General features: G+C 66.5%; 2 protein-coding genes across 3 annotated transcripts; both read left to right on the top strand.

Annotated features, from left to right (window-relative positions):
• The first annotated feature begins 1,432 nt into the window (after positions 1-1,432).
• On the top strand, positions 1,433-14,604 carry WDR24 (WD repeat domain 24). Its single transcript, XM_068147291.1, has 10 exons — positions 1,433-1,525; positions 2,325-3,279; positions 4,137-4,314; positions 5,496-6,171; positions 8,483-8,598; positions 9,755-9,876; positions 10,847-10,951; positions 11,023-11,360; positions 13,246-13,430; positions 14,281-14,604. The coding sequence occupies exons 2-10, from the start codon at positions 2,799-2,801 to the stop codon at positions 14,447-14,449; spliced, it is 2,370 nt and encodes a 789-aa protein (XP_068003392.1). The 5' UTR covers positions 1,433-1,525; positions 2,325-2,798; the 3' UTR covers positions 14,450-14,604.
• Positions 14,605-14,818: 214 nt separating this feature from the next.
• On the top strand, positions 14,819-16,753 carry JMJD8 (jumonji domain containing 8). 2 transcript variants are annotated; one of them, XM_068147319.1, is made up of 9 exons: positions 14,819-14,961; positions 15,036-15,119; positions 15,322-15,370; positions 15,487-15,583; positions 15,804-15,872; positions 15,952-16,071; positions 16,157-16,224; positions 16,358-16,492; positions 16,581-16,753. In XM_068147319.1, the coding sequence occupies exons 1-9, from the start codon at positions 14,858-14,860 to the stop codon at positions 16,659-16,661; spliced, it is 807 nt and encodes a 268-aa protein (XP_068003420.1). In that variant the 5' UTR covers positions 14,819-14,857; the 3' UTR covers positions 16,662-16,753. The 2 variants fall into 2 exon arrangements, with proteins under 2 accessions (XP_068003420.1, XP_068003421.1); XM_068147320.1 differs by having other exon boundaries at positions 16,385-16,492.
• The last annotated feature ends 1,188 nt before the right edge of the window (positions 16,754-17,941 follow it).

Raw genomic sequence — 17,941 nt, forward strand, 5'->3', positions numbered from 1 at the left:
GGTGTACCTCTGTATCTCCCCGCGGGGGCACCCCACCATGCACCCCTAGCCCAGGGCACCTCTAAACCCTCCAGAGCAGCCCCAAACCCCAGTGCCCCCCCAGTCCACATTCCCGACACCCCCATTTCCCCTACTGTACCTCCCCACACTGCACCCCATATCCTCCTGCCACCTCCAGTGAACCCCACAGTCCCCCTTGCACCCCTATATCCCCCTTTACACCCTCACCCCATTGCACCCCACAGCTCCCTGCACCCCAGCACTGTCTCAAATGTACCCCACATTCCTCCCTGGCACCCCCATGGCACCCCCGTTTTCCCCTTGCACCCCCACTCCTGCACCCCACATCTCCCTGGCACTCCTGGCCCTATGACACTCCTTTACCCTCGCCCCCCCCATTTTTATCCCCTTGATATCTCCAGTTTCCCCACCCCCCCGCACCCCTAATGCACCTCCTGTTCCACCGGACACCCCCATTTTCACTCCGACCCCTTCCTCTCCCCAGCACCCACACCCCTCATACACCCCATATGCCCCTGACACCCCAATTTGCCCCACTGTGCCTCATGCACCCTTCATGCACTCCACATCCCCCTACCTCCATCCCCCCCCCGGCACCTGTACCCCTAATGTACCTCCTACTCCCCTGACACCCCCAATTCCCCCCACTCCTCCTCAGGCCTCACATCTCCCCTGCACCTCTATCCCCACTGCACCCCTATCCCCACTGCACCCCTATCCCCATTGCACCCCTATCCCCTGACACCACCGTATGCCCCCCTGGCACCACACATGCTGCCCACCCCCCATATTTCCTCTCTGATACCCCCATTTCGCCCCTCCCACCTGCATATCCCCCCCTTGCACCCCCGTTTCCCCCCCGGCACTCCCACTTCACCCCGACACCCCCAAATACCCTCTGACATCCCCCAAGTCCTCCCTTGCACCCCCATAGGTCCCTTCTGGCACCTCCCTTTCACCCCACGTCTCCCCCTTACACCCCCATTTCCCCCGACAGCCTCATTTCGCTCCTGACACCCCCAGCTCTCCCCGACTCCCCCATATCCTCCCCTGACACCTCCACATCTCCCCTTACACCCCATATCCCCTTCTGACACCCCCATTCCCCCCAGCACGCTCACCTCCCCCCCGACACCCCCGTGCCCCCCCTCGCACCCCCGGGCGCCCTCCGACGCCTCCCATTTCCCCCTGCTCCGTCTCAGGGGCGGGGCTTAATCGAGGGGGCGGGGCTTAATCGAGGGGGCGGGGGCGGCCCGGGGGCGGGGCCAAGGTGCAGGGCGGGCGGGCCTGGGTTCGGCGCCGGAAGTGAGTTGAAGAGGACAGGAAGTGAGTAGGACACAGCCAGGAAGTGAGCGCGCCGTGACCGGAAGTGGGCGTGCCGTGCCCCGGAAGGGGGGGCGGGGCTCGCAGCCGTTTCCGTGGCGGGGCCTGGGCCGCTCGGGCTGCCCGCGGGGCTCTGCCTGCTGCGGGGACCGCATCCGCACCAGGGCTGCGGAGGGGAAAGGTCTGGCCGCGGCAGTCGGCGGAGGGCCCTGGGCAGTGGGAGGGGAAGGCCCTGGGGAGCTGAGAAGCTCTGGGAGAGGGTCCTGAGGGGTCTGTGTGGCGCGAGGGGGCCCCGGACGTCTGTGAGAGAGGCTCTGAGGGGATCGTGAGGAAGGTCTGAGGAGCGGATGGGGTCCCGGAGTGGGCAGGGGAGCTCTGAGAGAGGGTTCTGAGGGGCTATAGGGCAGGAGGAGGATTTGAGGATGCCCTGAGGGACAGGACGGGGACCTGAGGGGAAAGAGGGGGTCCAGGGGAAGCCTGGAGGGGGCCCGGGGAGCTCTCAGAGGGAATCCTGAGGGATCTGCGGGTCAGGAGGAGGATCGAGAGGGCTCTGAGAAGAAGAAGGGGACCTGAAGAGGCTCTGAAGGGTGGGGCAGGGCTCTGGGAGGTCTCAGAGAGAGCCTCAGCCTGGGGGCTGGGAAGGGGCTCTGAGCGGGCTGTGAGGAGCTAAGACGCTGTGAGAGAGGGTCCTGTGGGGACTGTCAGATGTGAGTAGACTCTGAGGGGGACCTAAGGAGGGGCAGGAGTGAGTCCTGGAGGGCTGAGGTGAACCTGAGGGGACGCTGAGAAGGGTCTGGGGGGGCCTGAGGAGGGTGGAAGGTGGGCTGTGAGGGGTCTGGGGGGGCTAGCAGGGGAAGGGTGGAGGGACTGGCAGAGGGTGGTGCCAGGGCAGGAGCTTGGCCTGGTCTGTGCCTGGGGGGGAGCTGCTGTCCCTGCTCCGCTCGAGAAGCAGGGTAACCCCCTGCCTGTGGCTGTTGCAGGGCGCTGGGGCACAGGGAGCACCGCACAGAGATGACTGCAGCCTGGCGGGAGGTGCTGCTCAGCCTGGCCCACGCTGCTGGAGCTGACCTCCTGTAGCACCAGCGGCAGCCGCTCTCCTCAGCGGGGCGTCTCGGGGGGGGCGCTGCACAGAGCAGGGAGCAAGGAACCTGGCAAAGGCTCTGAGGAGCTCCCCGGAGGGACCTGCGGCCAGCGGCAGAGGCCCGGCGCGGGGCCGCCTCTCTGGCTCCGGCGGCATCCGGGCTGCGCCTCCTCACCTCCACGGTCGTTGATGTGGCCACAGGAGGCTGCGGTGGAAGCCGCCTGGGCCTGCCGGCAGCCGCGGGAGCCGAGCCCGTCCCCTGCCAGCTCTGGCTGAGGCGGAGCAGGGCGGCCGCGCCGGCGTGAATGCAGCCTGCGGGGACAGCGCCCCCCGAGCCTGCTCCCGGAGAGGGGACTGCGCCTCCAGGACGGCCATGGAGAAGATGGCCAGGGTGGGCACGGCGCTGGGGGGCAACGCCCTGACGGGCAGGACCATGTTCTGCCACCTGGACGCCCCCGCCAACGCCATCAGCGTCTGCCGCGACGCCGCCCAGGTGGTGGTGGCCGGGCGCAACATCTTCAAGATCTACTCCATCGAGGAGGAGCAGTTCGTGGAGAAGCTGAACCTGCGCGTGGGCCGCAAGCCCTCCCTCAACTTCAGCTGCGCCGACGTCGTCTGGCACCAGATGGACGAGAACCTGCTGGCCACCGCCGCCACCAACGGCGTGGTGGTCACCTGGAACCTGGGCAAGCCCTCGCGCAACAAGCAGGACCAGCTCTTCACCGAGCACAAGCGCACGGTCAACAAGGTCTGCTTCCACCCCACCGAGGTCTACATGCTGCTCAGCGGCTCCCAGGACGGCTACATGAAGTGCTTCGACCTGCGCAAGAAGGACTCCGTCAGCACCTTCTCTGGTGAGGGACGCGCAGCCCCGGCAGGGAGAGGCTGGAAGGGAGCCCTGGAGCTCGCCCAGCCCAACCCCCCTGCCCCAGCAGGGCACCCCCAGCACCCTGCCCAGCAGCACAGTGCCCAGCGGGGGTTGGAAGCTCTCCACACCAGCAGACTCCACAACCTCTCTGGGCAGCCTGCTCCAGGCCTCCAGCAGCCTCACCCCAAACAACTTTCTCCTCCTGCTCGGCTCCAACCTCCTGCCTGACACTTGCTGCCCCTTGCTGTCCCTTCTGCTGGCCCTGGGCAGCACTCAGCAGAGCCTGGCCCCAGCCTCTTGCCCCCCCCAGCTCCTTTAGCTCTTGCTGAGCATTGCTCAGCTGCCCTCTGGGGCTGCTCTTCTGCAGGCTCTCAGCCCCAGGGCTCTCAGCCTTTGCTGCTGCCAGAGCTGCTCCAGGCCCCTCAGCAGCTCTGCAGCCTGCCCTGGGCTCTCTCCCCAGCACTTCTCTGCCTCTCCTGAGCTGGGGAGCCCAGAGCTGGACCCAGCATGCCAGGCCTCAGTAAGGCACAGGGCTGTTGCTTGGTCCCTTAGCCTGGAGAGAGGCAGAGGCTGGGGGCTTGTCCCTTTCCCTGTGCCCAGGAGGAGGTTTTGCTCAGGACACAACCCCCAGAGCAGGCAGGGAGGGGGCTGGGAGATGCTTGGGTCGCAGTTCTGCTGCTTGGCAGCGGGGTGGGCCCACGGGGTGGGGGGGAGGTGCGAGGTGGCCACATGGCTCCCTGCTGCCGCTTTGCCCTGGGCTGGAGCCCCCCCGCAGCTCCTGCAGTGTGCTTTGGAGCGTTGCCGGAGCTGTGTGGCAGTGGCTGTGCCCCCTGTGCCCCCCAGGCCAGTCGGAGAGTGTGCGGGACGTGCAGTTCAGCATCAGAGACTACTTCACCTTCGCTGCCACCTTCGAGAACGGCAACGTGCAGCTGTGGGACATCCGCCGGCCCGACCGCTACGAGCGCATGTTCACCGCCCACAACGGCCCTGTCTTCTGCTGTGACTGGCACCCCGAGGACAGGTGGGGCTGGGCGCTCCGCATCCTCCACCCCTGGGGCGGGGCTTGGCCTCCTCTCGGCCCCGCCCTCCCAGAAGGACGCTGAGGGGCCGGAGGAGGTCGGGAGAAGGGCAGTGGAGGTGGGGAAGGGTCTGGAGAACAGGGCTGGGGAGGAGCAGCTGAGGGAGCTGGGAAGAGGAGGCTGAGGGGAGACCTTGGGGTGCTCTACAACTCCCTGACAGGAGGCTGGAGCCAGGGAGGATTGGGTTCTTCTCCCAAGGGCAAAAGGAAATGGTCCAAAACTGCACCAGGGGAGGTTTGGGTTGGTCATGAGGAACAATTTCTTCCCCTTGAGGGTTGTCCAGGCCTGGCCCAGGCTGCCCAGGGCAGTGGTGCAGTCCCCATGGCTGGGAGGGGTTTCAGAGCTGTGTGGCTGTGGTGCTGGGGTAAAGGTTGGACTCTTCCAACCAAACCAATTCCATGACTCTAGAAACAGAGCTCAGACCTTTCAGGGGTGGAAGCTGGAGTCTCTGATTCCCTGGCCCCTTGGGTCAGGAGCTGGGCATGGCTGGAAGGTGGCAGCAGTGATTGCTTGGAGTATTTTGGGCTGTGCTGAGGTATTTTGGGTTAGGTTTTTGGCAGACTGGGGCTTTCTGGGGCACTGGATTGCTGCTGGGCAGCTGTACCAAGCTGCTCTCTTGCCCCACGTGTCAGAGCAGCCTCTCACCCCTGTGGTCACCTTGAGGAGGGCTCTGCACAGCTGCTCTGCTCCACACCTTGGCTTTGATGGAGTTCTCCTCCTGCCTCCAGGGGCGGTCGAGGTGCATCTGGAAGCAGCTTTTGGTGGCGTGCAGGTCCCCCCTCACTCCTCAGGAGCCAAGGGGGGTGCTGGGAGAAGCTCTAGGTGGCCTCCTCCCTTTCTGCTGGGCCTGGCACAGGGAAAGCAGAGGTGGAGGGAGCTGGTGGGGCTTGGAGCCTCTCTGAGCATGGCTCTAAAGACTCGGGGCCTCAGCTGGTGCAGGAAGGAGGGGAGGGGCCTGGGCTGGTTATCGAGGGGCAGAGACACTCGCGGGAGGCTGCGGCTACAGCCCAGCCACCTCCCCGCGCCTCGGTGACACCCGCCTCGCGCTGGGGCGGGAGGGGAGGCGCAGGCTCTCAGCAGCCTCTCAGCAGCCTCTCAGCGCCTGTGTGCCCCCCGGCGGCAGGGGCTGGCTGGCCACGGGCGGCAGGGACAAGATGGTGAAGGTGTGGGACATGAACACGACGCGGGCCAAGGAGATCTACTGCGTGCAGACCATCGCCTCGGTGGCGCGCGTGAAGTGGCGCCCGGAGTGCAAGCACCACCTGGCCACCTGCTCCATGATGGTCGACCACAACATCTACGTGTGGGACGTGCGCCGGCCCTTCATCCCCTCCGCCATGTTCGAGGAGCACAAGGACGTCACCACCGGCATCGTCTGGCGCCACCTCCACGACCCCTACTTCCTGCTCTCGGGCTCCAAGGACAGCACGCTCTACCAGCACATCTTCAAGGACGCCAGCCAGCCCATCGAGCGCGCCAACCCCGAGGGGCTCTGCTACAGCCTCTACGGGGACCTGGCCTTCGCCGCCAAGGAGAGCCTGGTCTGCGCCGACTCCAACCGCAAGCCCTACGCCGGCGACCGGCGCCACCCCATCTTCTTCAAGCGCAAGCTGGACCCCACCGAGCAGTTCGAGTTCATCTCCTCCTCCAGCGCCCTCAGCGTCTTCGAGAGCGAGGTGGAGAGCGGCAGCATGGACTGGTTCGTGCACACCGCCAAGCAGTACGCCCTGGCCGGCCGGCCCCTGCCCGACCTCTGCGACCACAACGCCAAGGTGGCCAAGGGCCTGGACCGCAACCAGGTGAGGCCGGGGGCTGCGCCGCACAGGCACGGCCCGGGCAGCGGGGCCGGAGCGGGGCTGCAGGCCAGGCAAAGCCAGGCAGCAGCAGCGGCGTGCAGGGGGCTGGCCAGCGGAGCGCCGCGCAGGGGCTTGGCTCGACAAAGCACCCTGCAGGTCGGAGCACCCTGGGGGGGCCAGGCCAGCAGAGCGAGCACCCTGGGGGGGCCAGGCCAGCAGAGCACCCTGGGGGTGCCTGGCCAGCAGAGCACCCTGGGGGGGCCAGGCCAGCAGAGGGAGCACCCTGGGGGGGCCAGGCCAGCAGAGGGAGCACCCTGGGGGGGCCTGGCCAGCAGAGCACCCTGGGGGGGCCAGGCCAGCGGAGCGAGCACCCTGGGGGTGCCTGGCCAGCAGAGTGAGCACCCTGGGGGGGGCCTGGCCAGCAGAGCGAGCACCCTGGGGGGGCCTGGCCAGCGGTGTGAGCACCCTGGGGGTCCTGGCCAGCAGAGCACCCTGGGGGTGCCAGGCCAGCGGAGCAGCCTGGAGGTGCTTGGCCATTCCTGCCCTCATCGGTGGGGTGGGGAGGAGAAAATGCAGCTAAAGCCTCGAGGGACAAGGTGCAGCACAGGGAGGGCACAGTCACCAGTTAGGATGGAATGCCAGCGTGGTGGGGCTGGAAGAGACCTCTGGAGATCATCCAGTCCAATCCCCTGCTAAAGCAGGGCACCCACAGCATCTCTGGAGCCTCCCCTGGCCTCTCTCCAGCAGTTCCCTGTCTCTCCTGAACTAGGGGGCCCACAACTGGACCCAGGACTCCAGATGTGACCTCTCTAGGGCAGAGTGGAGTGGTAAAAGAGAACCTCCCTCCAGCTGCTGGCCACACTCTTCTTCATGCCCCCCAGGACACCTGTGGCCTTCTTGGCCCCAAGGGCACATTTCTGGCTCCTGGGGAGGTTGTCCCCCAGCACTCCCAGGTCCTTCTCCAAGGAGCTGTTTCCCAGCAGGTCTCTCCTCACCTGCCCTGCTGCAGGAGGTTGTTCCTCCCCAGGGGCAGGACCCCACACCTGCCCTTGGTGAACGCCATGAGGTCGCTCTCCAGGCTGGCCAGGTCTCCCTGGGTGGCAGCACAACCTGGCTGGGTGGCAGCCACCCCTCCCAGCTTTGTATCAGCAGCAAAGTGGCTGAGGGTCCAACTCTGTGCCTTCATCCAGGTTGCTGCTGAAGATGTTGAACAAGACTGGCTCCAGTTCTGACTCCAAGCCCTCTGCAGAACTTGCAGAAACCAAATCCATTTAATTGAAACAAAGGTCACTGAGTGGCTCAGAGCCAGCACAGTGACAGCTACAGCCCTTCCCCAGCCCTCCTGGCCTCCCAGTTCTCTAAATCCTCCTCTCCAGCAGAGCTGGGGACAGGGAATGGGGGTTGTGGTCAGTCCTAGCCTGTTCCATGTTGCTTTTGCTGCCCCTTCCTCCTCGAGGAGGGGGAAGCTCCTCAACCCCTGTGGCACTGTGGTGTCCCTCCCATGGAGACAGTCCTCCATGGGCTTCTCCTACCAGCATGAGTCCTCTGCACAGGCTGGAATCCCCCCAGTGACAGACTGCTCCCTGGCTGCCCTCAGAGCCATGGACCTCTTTGGAAGCAGTCCCCTTCCCCCAGCATGAAGTCCTCCATGGGCCACAGCTGGGACTCTGCCCCACTGCTGGACTGTAAGGACTGAGGCTGCTCCCTCAGCAGGGGCCCCAGGGCAGAGGCTGCTCCAGCCTGCTTCTCCTCCTCCTTCCCCACTGATCTTGGTGGCTGGGTGGTTGTCTCTCCCACATCTAACTCCTCCCCAACACTAAATTGCTCCCAGAACCCAAGGAGCTTGCCCAGCAGGTTTCCCTTCTCAGCTCTGGTAGCACAGAGGCACTGATTGCCCCTGGGGGGTCCAAGCTGGAGCTGGAGGAGCTCCCACCTGGAGGTGCTCAGAAAACAAGCAGGTCACAGAGGTAGAAGGTTGGACTCGATGGTCTTGGAGGTCTTTTCCAACCTTCATGATTCTCTGAGCCTCTCTAAGTTCCTCCCAGGAGCTCCCCCTCTGCCCTGCCCTCAAAGCCCTCCCAGACACAGCCCCAGCACCAAGGTGCTGTCAGGCTGAGGCCCAGCACTCGAGCCTGAGAGCAGCTCTGGCTGGCACACCTCCCTCCAGCAGGCACCAGACCCATCCCCCTACTGCTGCCTACAAGAAGCACACGAGCTGGACCCTGCTGCCCACCTGCCTGGGTCAGCCAGCAGTGGGAGCTGTGGCCAGGGCCCTGCTGCAGAGCCTGCCTGAAGGTCAGGTTGTCTCACACAGGTGGCTCAGACGTGGACAATGCTGCGGATCATCTACTCCAGCCTGGGCACTGTGTCCTCCACCAACCTCAACCACAGCATGGGCAAGGGCAGCACCACCCTCCCACTCATGAACAGGTAACTGCAGAGGAGCTGGAGGGGCAGGGTGGGAGCAGGGAGGGCTCTCCCCCAGCCTTGGGCTGCACAGGGTTGGTGGTGGGCCATGAGGGCTGGAGAAGCTCCCCTGTGGGGCCAGGCTGGGAGAGCTGGGGCTGTGCAGCCTGGAGAAGAGAAGGCTCCAGGCAGACCTCAGAGCAGCCTCCCAGTGCCTGAAGGGCTCCAGGAGAGCTGGGGAGGGACTTGGGACAAGGGCTGGGAGTGCCAGGATGAGGGACAATGGCTTTGAGCTGGAAGAGGAGGAAGAAATTCCTGGCAGTGAGGGTGGGGAGACTCTGGCACAGGTTGCCCAGGGAGGTGTTGAAGGCCAGGCTGGATGAGGCCTTGAGCAAGCTGTGCTGGTGGGAGGTGTCCCTGCCCAAGGCAGGGGGTTGGAACTGGATGATTTGAAGGTCCCTTCCAACCCAAGCTGCTCTGTGATCATCTGAACACAAACTTTCTGTGGGGGTGTGAGAAGTGAGTGGTCAGCCTGGCCTGGAGCCTGGGCACCGCTCCCTTCCCACCTTGAAGGGAAGTTTGGCATGAGGCTGGTGCCAGCCCTGGAGCTCTCTGGTCAGTTGTTGTGACTGAAGGCTGAGCTGGAGCCAGGGCTGCTGGTGTGGGGAGCTTGTCTTCTGCCTTTCAAAGGCAGAGGAGCAGCCCAGCCCTGTGAGAGTCCCATCGTGGGCTGATGAGGCAGAAGAACTTGTTTCTCCTCTTCTTGATGCCATCACAAGGTGAGGGCTGAGAGCTCCACACCGGCTGGGCTGGGTTCCCAGGGCGAGTGGCAGATCCTTGGCTGCCATCAGAGGAGACTCTCTTTGACCAAGCTCTGCAGCCAAGTGGGGCAGAAGCTGGAGGGCTCCCCCCTGCTTCACCACATTCTCTTCCTTGGGGAAGTCCAAGAGCAGTGCTGCACGGCATGGAGCAAAGCAGCTGGTAGTGAGGCAGCTGCTGCTTGCCTCCCTCTGGGCTGGGTGTGAAGGGCAGGAGCCCTGCAGGACCCCTCGTGGGCACCTCCGCGGTGGGGGCGCAGAGGCAGCAGTTCAGATCACAGTTGGGCACCTCCAGCCAGGCTCTTTGCTGGCTGAAGTGGAAGCTGTCAGCTTCTGTGACTGAGATTGGGCTTCTTTGGCAGCTTCAACCTGAAGGACATCCCCTCGGGGCTGGGCGGCGAGGCCAGGCTGGACCGCAGCAAAGGAGAGAGCCGCAGCGAGAACATCCTGCTGGACTCCTCCTCCACCCTCATCAACAACGAGGGTAAAGCCCCTGGGGAGGGCCTCTGGCCAGGCCTGCAGCTGGCTGGAGGGACTGCACCTGCTGCAGCTCCCAGTGGAGCACAGCAAGCTTCAGGGCGTTGCAGGAGGACATTTTACCCCTGTGGCTCCCACGGTGGTGGCTGTGGGTGCCAGGAATGTGGCTGCTGAGGCCAAGGGGATGAGGTTCAACAAGAGCAAGGGCTGAGTGCTGCACAGCAACCCCAGGAAGGCTCCAGGCTGGGGGCAGAGTGGCTGCAAAGTGCCCAGCAGAGAAGGCCCTGGGGGTGCTGGGTGCCAGCAGCTGGAGAGGAGCCAGGGGGTGCCCAGGGGGGCAAGAAGGGCAGCAGCAGCCTGGCCTGGAGCAGCACTGGGGTGGCAGCAGCAGCAGGGCAGGGATTGTGACTCTGGGCTGGGCACTGGGGAGGCCACAGCTTGAGTGCTGGGTTCAGCTCTGGGCTCCTCACTGCAGGAAGGACACTGAGGAGCTGGAGCAGGGCCAGAGAAGGGCAAGAGAGCTGGGGAAGGGTCTGGAGAAGAGGGCTGGGGAGGAGCAGCTGAGGGAGCTGGGGGTGTTGAGCCTGGAGCAGAGGAGGCTGAGGGAGACCTCCTTGCTCTCTGCAGCTCCCTGAGAGGAGGCTGCAGCCAGCTGGGGCTTGGGCTCTGCTCCCAAGGAACAAGGGACAGGACAAGAGGCAATGGCCTCAAGCTGCCCCAGGGCAGGTTTGGGTTGGCCATGAGGAACAATTTCTTCCCACTTCTCAGGCCCTGGCCCAGGCTGCCCAGGGAGGTGGTGGAGTCCCCACCCCCAGAGGGGTTCAAAGCCACCTGGCTGTGGTGCTGAGGGAGGAGGTTTGGTGGCAGTGGCTGAGCAGCAGTGCTGGGCTGTGAGCTCTGGGTGAGGGCTCCAGGGCCTCTGCCAGGCTCAGCAGCTCTGTGGCTCTGCGGTGATTTCTCTCTCCTTGGGCACGCAGACAACGAGGAGACAGAGGGCAGCGATGTCCCCGCAGACTACCTGCTGGGGGACGTGGAGGCCGACGAGGACGAGCTGTACATGATGGACCACGAGAACCCCCACGGTGAGTGCCGGCCGCCGGGGGGCGCCGGGGACCCTCCCCCCGCCGCCCGCTGACCGCCGCTGTGCCCCCAGCCGAGGAGCAGGAGTACAGCCTGCCCCAGGAGGCCTTCCCCCTGCGCCACGAGATCGTGGACAACCCCTCGGCCCTGGACCACCTGCAGGACAAGGCCGACTCGCCCCACGTCAGCGGCAACGAGGCCGAGACCGTCTCGCTGACCCCCGTGGAGTCCTTCTCGCTGATCTCCATCTCGCACTCGCTCTACGAGAGCCGCCTGCCCCCCGACTTCTTCAGCCCCATCGTGCGCGACACGCTGCGCTTCTACGCCGAGCAGGGCGACGTGCAGACCGCCGTCTCCGTGCTGGTGGTGCTGGGCGACCGCATCCGCAGGGAGATCGACGACCAGACGCAGGTGTGCCGGGGGCACCGCCTGCCTGCCCTCCCTGCCCTGCCTGCCCTCCCTGCCCGCCTGCCCTCCCTGCCCGCCTGCCCGCCCTGCCCGCCCTGCCCTCCCTGCCCTCCCTGCCCGCCCTGCCCTCCCTGCCCGCCCTGCCTCCCTGCCCGCTCTCCCTGCCCTCCCTGCCCCGCCTGCCCTCCCTGCCCCGCCTGCCCTCCCTGCCTGCCTGCCCTCCCTGCCTGCCTGCCCTCCCTGCCTGTCTGCCCCGCCTGCCTGCCTGTCCCGCCTGCCCTCCCTGCCCGCCCTGCCCTCCCTGCCCGCTCTCCCTGCCCTCCCTGCCCCGCCTGCCCTCCCTGCCCCCCCTGCCCGCCTGCCCCCCCTGCCCGCCTGCCCCCCCTGCCCGCCCTGCCCTCCCTGCCCGCCTGCCCTCCCTGCCCGCCCTGCCTCCCTGCCCGCCCTCCCTGCCCGCCCTGCCCGCCTGCCCTCCCTGCCCGCCCTGCCCCGCCCTGCCCTCCCTGCCCGCCCTGCCCGCCCTGCCCCCCCTGCCTGCCTGCCCTCCCTGCCCCCCCGCCCTCCTCCCTCTCCCCCCGCCGCCCTCCCCTCTCCCCCCCGCCGCCCTCCTCCCTCTCCCCCCGCCCTCCTCCCTCTCCCCCCGCCCTCCTCCCTCTCCCCCGCCGCCCTCCTCCCTCTCCCCCCGCCGCCCTCCTCCCTCTCCCCCGCCGCCCTCCTCCCTCTCCCCCGCCGCCCTCCTCCCTCTCCCCCCGCCGCCCTCCTCCCTCTCCCCCGCCGCCCTCCTCCCTCTCCCCCGCCGCCCTCCTCCCTCTCCCCCCGCCGCCCTCCCTCTCCCCCCGCCGCCCTCCCCCTCCCCCCGCCGCCCTCCTCCCTCTCCCCCCCGCCCTCCTCCCTCTCCCCCCGCCGCCCTCCTCCCTCTCCCCCCGCCGCCCTCCTCCCTCTCCCCCCGCCCCCCTCCTCCCTCTCCCCCCGCCCCCCTCCTCCCTCTCCCCCCCGCCCCCCTCCTCCCTCTCCCCCCGCCCCCCTCCTCCCTCTCCCCCCCGCCCCCCTCCTCCCTCTCCCCCCGCCGCCCTCCTCCCTCTCCCCCCGCCGCCGCCCTCCCCTCTCCCCCCCGCCGCCGCCCTCCCTCTCCCCCCGCCGCCCTCCTCCCTCTCCCCCCGCCGCCCTCCCCCCCTCTCCCCCCCCGCCCTCCTCCCTCTCCCCCCGCCGCCCTCCCCCCCTCTCCCCCCCGCCGCCCTCCCCCCCTCTCCCCCCGCCGCCCTCCCCCCTCTCCCCCCGCCGCCCTCCCCCCTCTCTCCCTGCCTCCCTCTCTCCCTGCCTCCCCTCCCCTGCCTTCCCTCCCTCCCTCCCTGCCTGCCTGCCACAGGAATCTCCCTCCTGCTGACCCCTGGGGCAGTGACCTGCCACATGCAGCACTTCTGGGTCCCACCAAGGTGCATCCCAACCAAAGGGATCTTGCCTGGGCTCTGGGTGCCTCCCCTCTCAGGCCTACTCTAGCCCAGGGTGGGCAGCTCCAGGAGGCCTGGTAGCTCACTGCCTGCTCTGCCACCTATCCTGACAGACCCAGAGGTGGTGGATCCCAACGTGATGGGATCTTGCCTGGGGTCTGGGCACCTCCCCTCTCCTCCAGCTCCTGCCAGGCCTGCTCTAAGCTTGGGTGGGCAGCTCCAGGAGCCTTGGTAGCTTGCTGGCTGCTCTACCACCAGTCCTGGTAGAGACCCAGAGGTGGTGTCCCCAGGGCTAAGTGGCCTTAGCTTGTTGATTTGAGGAAGGACACCTCTTGCCCAGCACCACAGAGCAGTTCCCCCTGCCCTGGGGACGCAGAGCTGTGCTCCCAAGGGGAGTCTGGGGGGAATGCTGAGGTTGAGCTGTTTGTGACCATCCCCAGGAGCATTGGTACACATCCTACATCGACCTGCTGCAGCGCTTCCAGCTCTGGAACATCTCCAATGAGGTGATCAAGCTGAGCACCTGCCGTGCCATCAACTGCCTCAACCAGGCCTCCACCACCCTGCACATCAACTGCAGCAACTGCAAGAGGCCCATGAGCAACCGGGGCTGGATCTGTGACAGGTGAGGGCAGGGAGCTGGGGGACCATGCTCTGGTCACCAAGAGGAGCCCCAGAAGGGATGCAAGAGCAGGAGGATGGCCTTGGTGCCTCAGAAAGTTCACAGACAACACTAAATTGGGTGGCAGGGTTGATCTGCTGCAGGGTAGGCAGTTGAGTCCTGCTCTTGGGTCACAACAACTGCAGGAAGGCTCCAGGCTGGGGGCAGAGTAGCTGGAAACTACCTGGTGGAAAAGGCCCTGGGGGTGCTGGGTGACATCAGCTGAAGAGGAGCCAGGGAGTGCCCAGGTGGGCAAGAGAGGCAGCAGCAGCCTGGCCTGGAGCAGCAGTGGGGTGGCAGCAGGAGCAGGGCAGGGATTGTGCCTCTGGGGAAGTCACAGCTTGAGTCCTGGGTTCAATTCTGGGTTCTCACCCCAAAAAAGGCATTGAGGAGCTGGAGTAGGTCCAGAGAAGGGCAAGAGAGCTGGGGAAGGGTCTGGAGAAGAGGGCTGGGGAGGAGCAGCTGAGGGAGCTGGGGGTGTTGAGCCTGGAGAAGAGGAGGCTGAGGGAGACCTCCTTGCTCTCTGCAGCTCCCTGGACAGAAGGAGAGGCAATGACCTAAAACTGTGCCAGGGGAGGGTTGGGTTGAAGAGGAAGAAATATTTCTTTGCTGCCAGAGTGGTCAGGGCCTGGCAGAGGCTGCCCAGGGAGGTGGTGCAGTCCCCATGTCTGGAGGGGTTCCAGAAAGCTGTGGCCATGGCCCTTGGGGACACAGTTGGGTGGGTGGCTGGACTGCCTGATCTCGATTTCCAAGCAGAATGATTTCCTGAGCCCCCTGGCCGCCCCCCTGATGCTCTCCCTCCTCCCTGGTGCAGGTGTCGGCAGTGTGCCAGCATGTGTGCCGTCTGTCACCACGTGGTGAAGGGGCTCTTCGTCTGGTGCCAGGGATGCAGCCACGGTGGCCACCTCCAGCACATCATGAAGTGGCTGGAGACCAGCTCCCACTGCCCTGCTGGCTGCGGCCACCTCTGCGAGTACACCTGAGCCCCTCGCCAGCCGGGAAGCTGGCCCCGGGGGAGCGGGCAGGCAGTGCTGGGCGAGGGCGGGATGCCCCGCCTGCCCCGCCCTGTATTTATTAGTGTAAATAGGGACCCCCCTGCACCTTTTGTACTGGATTAAAACCGAACCCAGCAGCTGCAGTGAGCTGTGCCTCTTGTCTTTGCTTAACCTGCCTGCGGGGGTCACCGGGAGAGCTGCGCCCCAGTGCTGCAGGGGTTGCCCCATGCTGTGGGCTCTGCCTTGGCCGTGCTCCCTTTATGGCGTCGCTCCGCAGACACTTGGCCCCTGCGGGGCTCCGTCGCACGGCGCCCAGCGAATGGCGGCGCGGCCGCGGTGCATGCCGGGAAGCGTAGTGCGCTGCCGGCGCTGCTGCCGCTCCGCTCCCGCTCCCCTATGGCGGCGGCGCGGCGCCGGCCGCTGCTCTCGCTGCTGCTGCTGCTGCTGCCCCTGGCCTGGGCCTGGGCTCCCGGCGGCACCGACCCGCCGGACGGCGGCTGGTAAGGACGGGAGTAGCTGTGTGGGTACTCAGCCCCGCGCCGGGCGCGGTGCCCAGCTGAGCTTCCCGTTGCAGGCTGGCGGGCACGGTGCCGGAGGAGGAGCGGTGCACCGTGGAGCGGGTTGATGCTTCCCTCACTTACTCCCTCTTCCTGCAGCGGTAGGGGCGGGCGCTGGCCCGGTGGGGAGGGACTGGGGCAGGTCCCCGTGCCCTGGGCAGGGTACCGGGGATGGGGCCCGGAGGAGGAAGGGGGAAGGGTCCCGGGGGAGTCTGCTGGGTAGGTGCCGAGGGAATGGGATTCCCCCCGCTGCCCCGGGGGAAAAGGGCTTGGGACGGGTCCCGGTGCGATGCTCTCCTCTAGGTTCGCCTTCTCCCGGCCGGTCATCCTCCGCGGGGTCACGGACAACTCGGTGAGTGCCGGGGCAGGGACCGGGGTTGTTGACGGAGGGTTGGGAGACACACGCCGGTGTGTCCCGGTGGCGGCGGTGGCAGCATCCTGGTCGCGCTCCTTCCTCTCCCCTCCCAGGCCTTCCGTTCCCTCTGCACCCGGGAGAAGCTGCTGGCGGCTTTTGGGTCCCGCCCGGTGCGGCTCAGCACCGCCAACACCTACTCGTACCGCAAAGGTGAGGGACAGGGCTTGGCTCAGTACCGGCACGGCCCCCCCGAGTTCCCCCTGCCCCGGGGGGTACCGGCACGGCCCCCCCCGAGTTCCCCCTGCCCCGGGGGTACCGGCACGGCCCCCCCCCGAGTTCCCCCTGCCCCGGGGGTACCGGCACGGCCCCCCCCGAGTTCCCCCTGCCCCGGGGGTACCGGCACGGCCCCCCCAGCTGCCTGTGCCCGCAGTGGATGTGCCCTTCCAGGAGTACGTGGAGCAGCTGCTGAAGCCGCAGGACCCAGCCCGGCTGGGCAGCGGTGAGTATCTCAGTGCTGCCACCTCCCACCCCCCGCCCCAGCAGTGTCGTCCATGCCCACGTCCTGTCCCCTCCCCCAGACACTCTCTACTTCTTCGGGGACAACAACTTCACCGAGTGGGGTCACCTCTTCCAGCAGTACGTGGCGCCCCCATTCCGCATCCCTGGCACCAGCCCTGCCTACAGCTTTGGCATTGCAGGTGGGTCTGGTGGGCAGGGGGAGCTTCGGTGTGGGACTGGGGGGGAGTGTCCCCACCATCACCCCCACACACACTCCCACCACAGGCGCTGGCTCTGGTGTTCCCTTCCACTGGCATGGGCCTGGTTACTCCGAGGTGATCTTTGGCAGGAAGGTGAGACTCCGGCTTTGGGGGGGGTGAGACCTCACCAGCTGTCCCCAGCCGCGGCAGGGTGGTGAAGCCCCAGCTCCAGGAGGGGCTGGAGGGGACGTGGTGGGGAGGTGTCCCCACAGGCAGTGTTTTGCAGCGCTGGTTCCTGTACCCCCCGGCTCAGACTCCCCACTTCCACCCCAACGAGACCACCCTGGCCTGGCTCCTCCACACCTACCCCAGGCTGCCCCGGGCCCAGCGGCCGCTGGAGTGCACCCTGCGCCCCGGGGAGGTGAGTGCAGCCTGTTGCCAGCCAGCCCCTGGCACCCTGGGGCGGTGCTGCCCGGCTGGGGGCACACCCCCACGGCCCTCTCCCACAGGTGCTGTACTTCCCGGACCGCTGGTGGCACGCCACGCTCAACCTGGACACCAGTGTCTTCATCTCCACCTTCCTGGGCTAGAGCTGGCAAGGCCAAGGATGTGCCCCTGCACGTGCCAGCCCCATCAGAACCGTGATGAGACCCTGCTAGGGTGGCAGCTCTGGCCCTGCTGCGGCGAGGAAAGGGCAGTGCCCGCAGCCACCCCCCCAGCTACTGCTCTTGGCACCAGGCAGCTGAGGAACTTCTGGGGCTTACTGCTTTTTAACTGCCCCCTTCCATTAAAGTTGTTCTACCAAAGCACTTTATGCCCTGCTCTGCCCCTGCTGCCCCCAGGGGGCCGGGAGGAGTGCTCAGCATGGAGTCCTGAAGGTGAACTCAGGCCTGAGCTGTCTGCAGTGCCTGCCTCAACGTCAGAGAGCCTCCAGATGCTGTCTCCTCGAACACCCTCGCAGGCAGGCTCAGGGTGAGTCAGATGAGTGGACAGGTTGAGACCTGACTGAAGGAAAGAGCTCAGAGGGTTGTGATCAGCAGTGCAGGGCCCAGGTGGAGGCCTGGAGCTTGTGCTGTTCCCAGGGGTTGGGTTTGGAACTAGTTTTGTTCAGCAACTTCCTCTGCAACCTGGATGAAAGCATGGAGCAGGCCCTCAGCCAGGCTGCTGCTGGTACCACACCAGGAGCAGTGGCTGACACCACTGCAGGCTCTGAGACCTGCCCAGGCTGAGAGCTGGGTGAAGGGAACCTTATGAAGCTCAATCAGGGCAGGTGTGGGGTCCTGCAGCCAGGGAGGAACAACCTCCTGCAGCAGGGCAGGTGAGGGAGGACCTGTTGGGAAAGAGCTCCATGGAGAAGGGCCTGGGAGTGCTGGGGGACAACCTCCCCAGGAGCCAGAAATGTGCCCTTGGGGCCAATGTGGCCAAAGGTGTCCTGGGGGGATGAGGAAGAGTGTGGCCAGCCAGGCAAGGGAGGTTCTCCACCCACTCTGTCCTAACAAGGCCACAACTGGAGTCCCAGCTCTGGGCTCCCCAGTTCAGGAGGGACAGAGAACTGCTGGGGAGAGCCCAGGGCAGGCTGCAGAGCTGCTGAGGGGCCTGGAGCAGCTCTGGGAGCAGCAAAGGCTGAGAGCCCTGGGGCTGAGAGCCTGCAGAAGAGCAGCCCCAGAGGGCAGCTGAGCAATGCTCAGCAAGAGCTAAAGGAGCTGTGGGGGGCAAGAGGCTGGGGCCAGGCTCTGCTGAGTGCTGCCCAGGGCCAGCAGAAGGGACAGCAAGGGGCAGAAAGTGTCAGGCAGGAGGTTGGAGCTGAGCAGGAGGAGAAAGTTGTTTGGGGTGAGGCTGCTGGAGGCCTGGAGCAGGCTGCCCAGAGAGG

Source organism: Melanerpes formicivorus, unplaced genomic scaffold, assembly GCF_026170545.1.
Source record: "Melanerpes formicivorus ecotype bairdi unplaced genomic scaffold, bMelFor1.0.p_v2 SCAF_14, whole genome shotgun sequence".
NCBI lineage: Eukaryota > Metazoa > Chordata > Aves > Piciformes > Picidae > Melanerpes > Melanerpes formicivorus.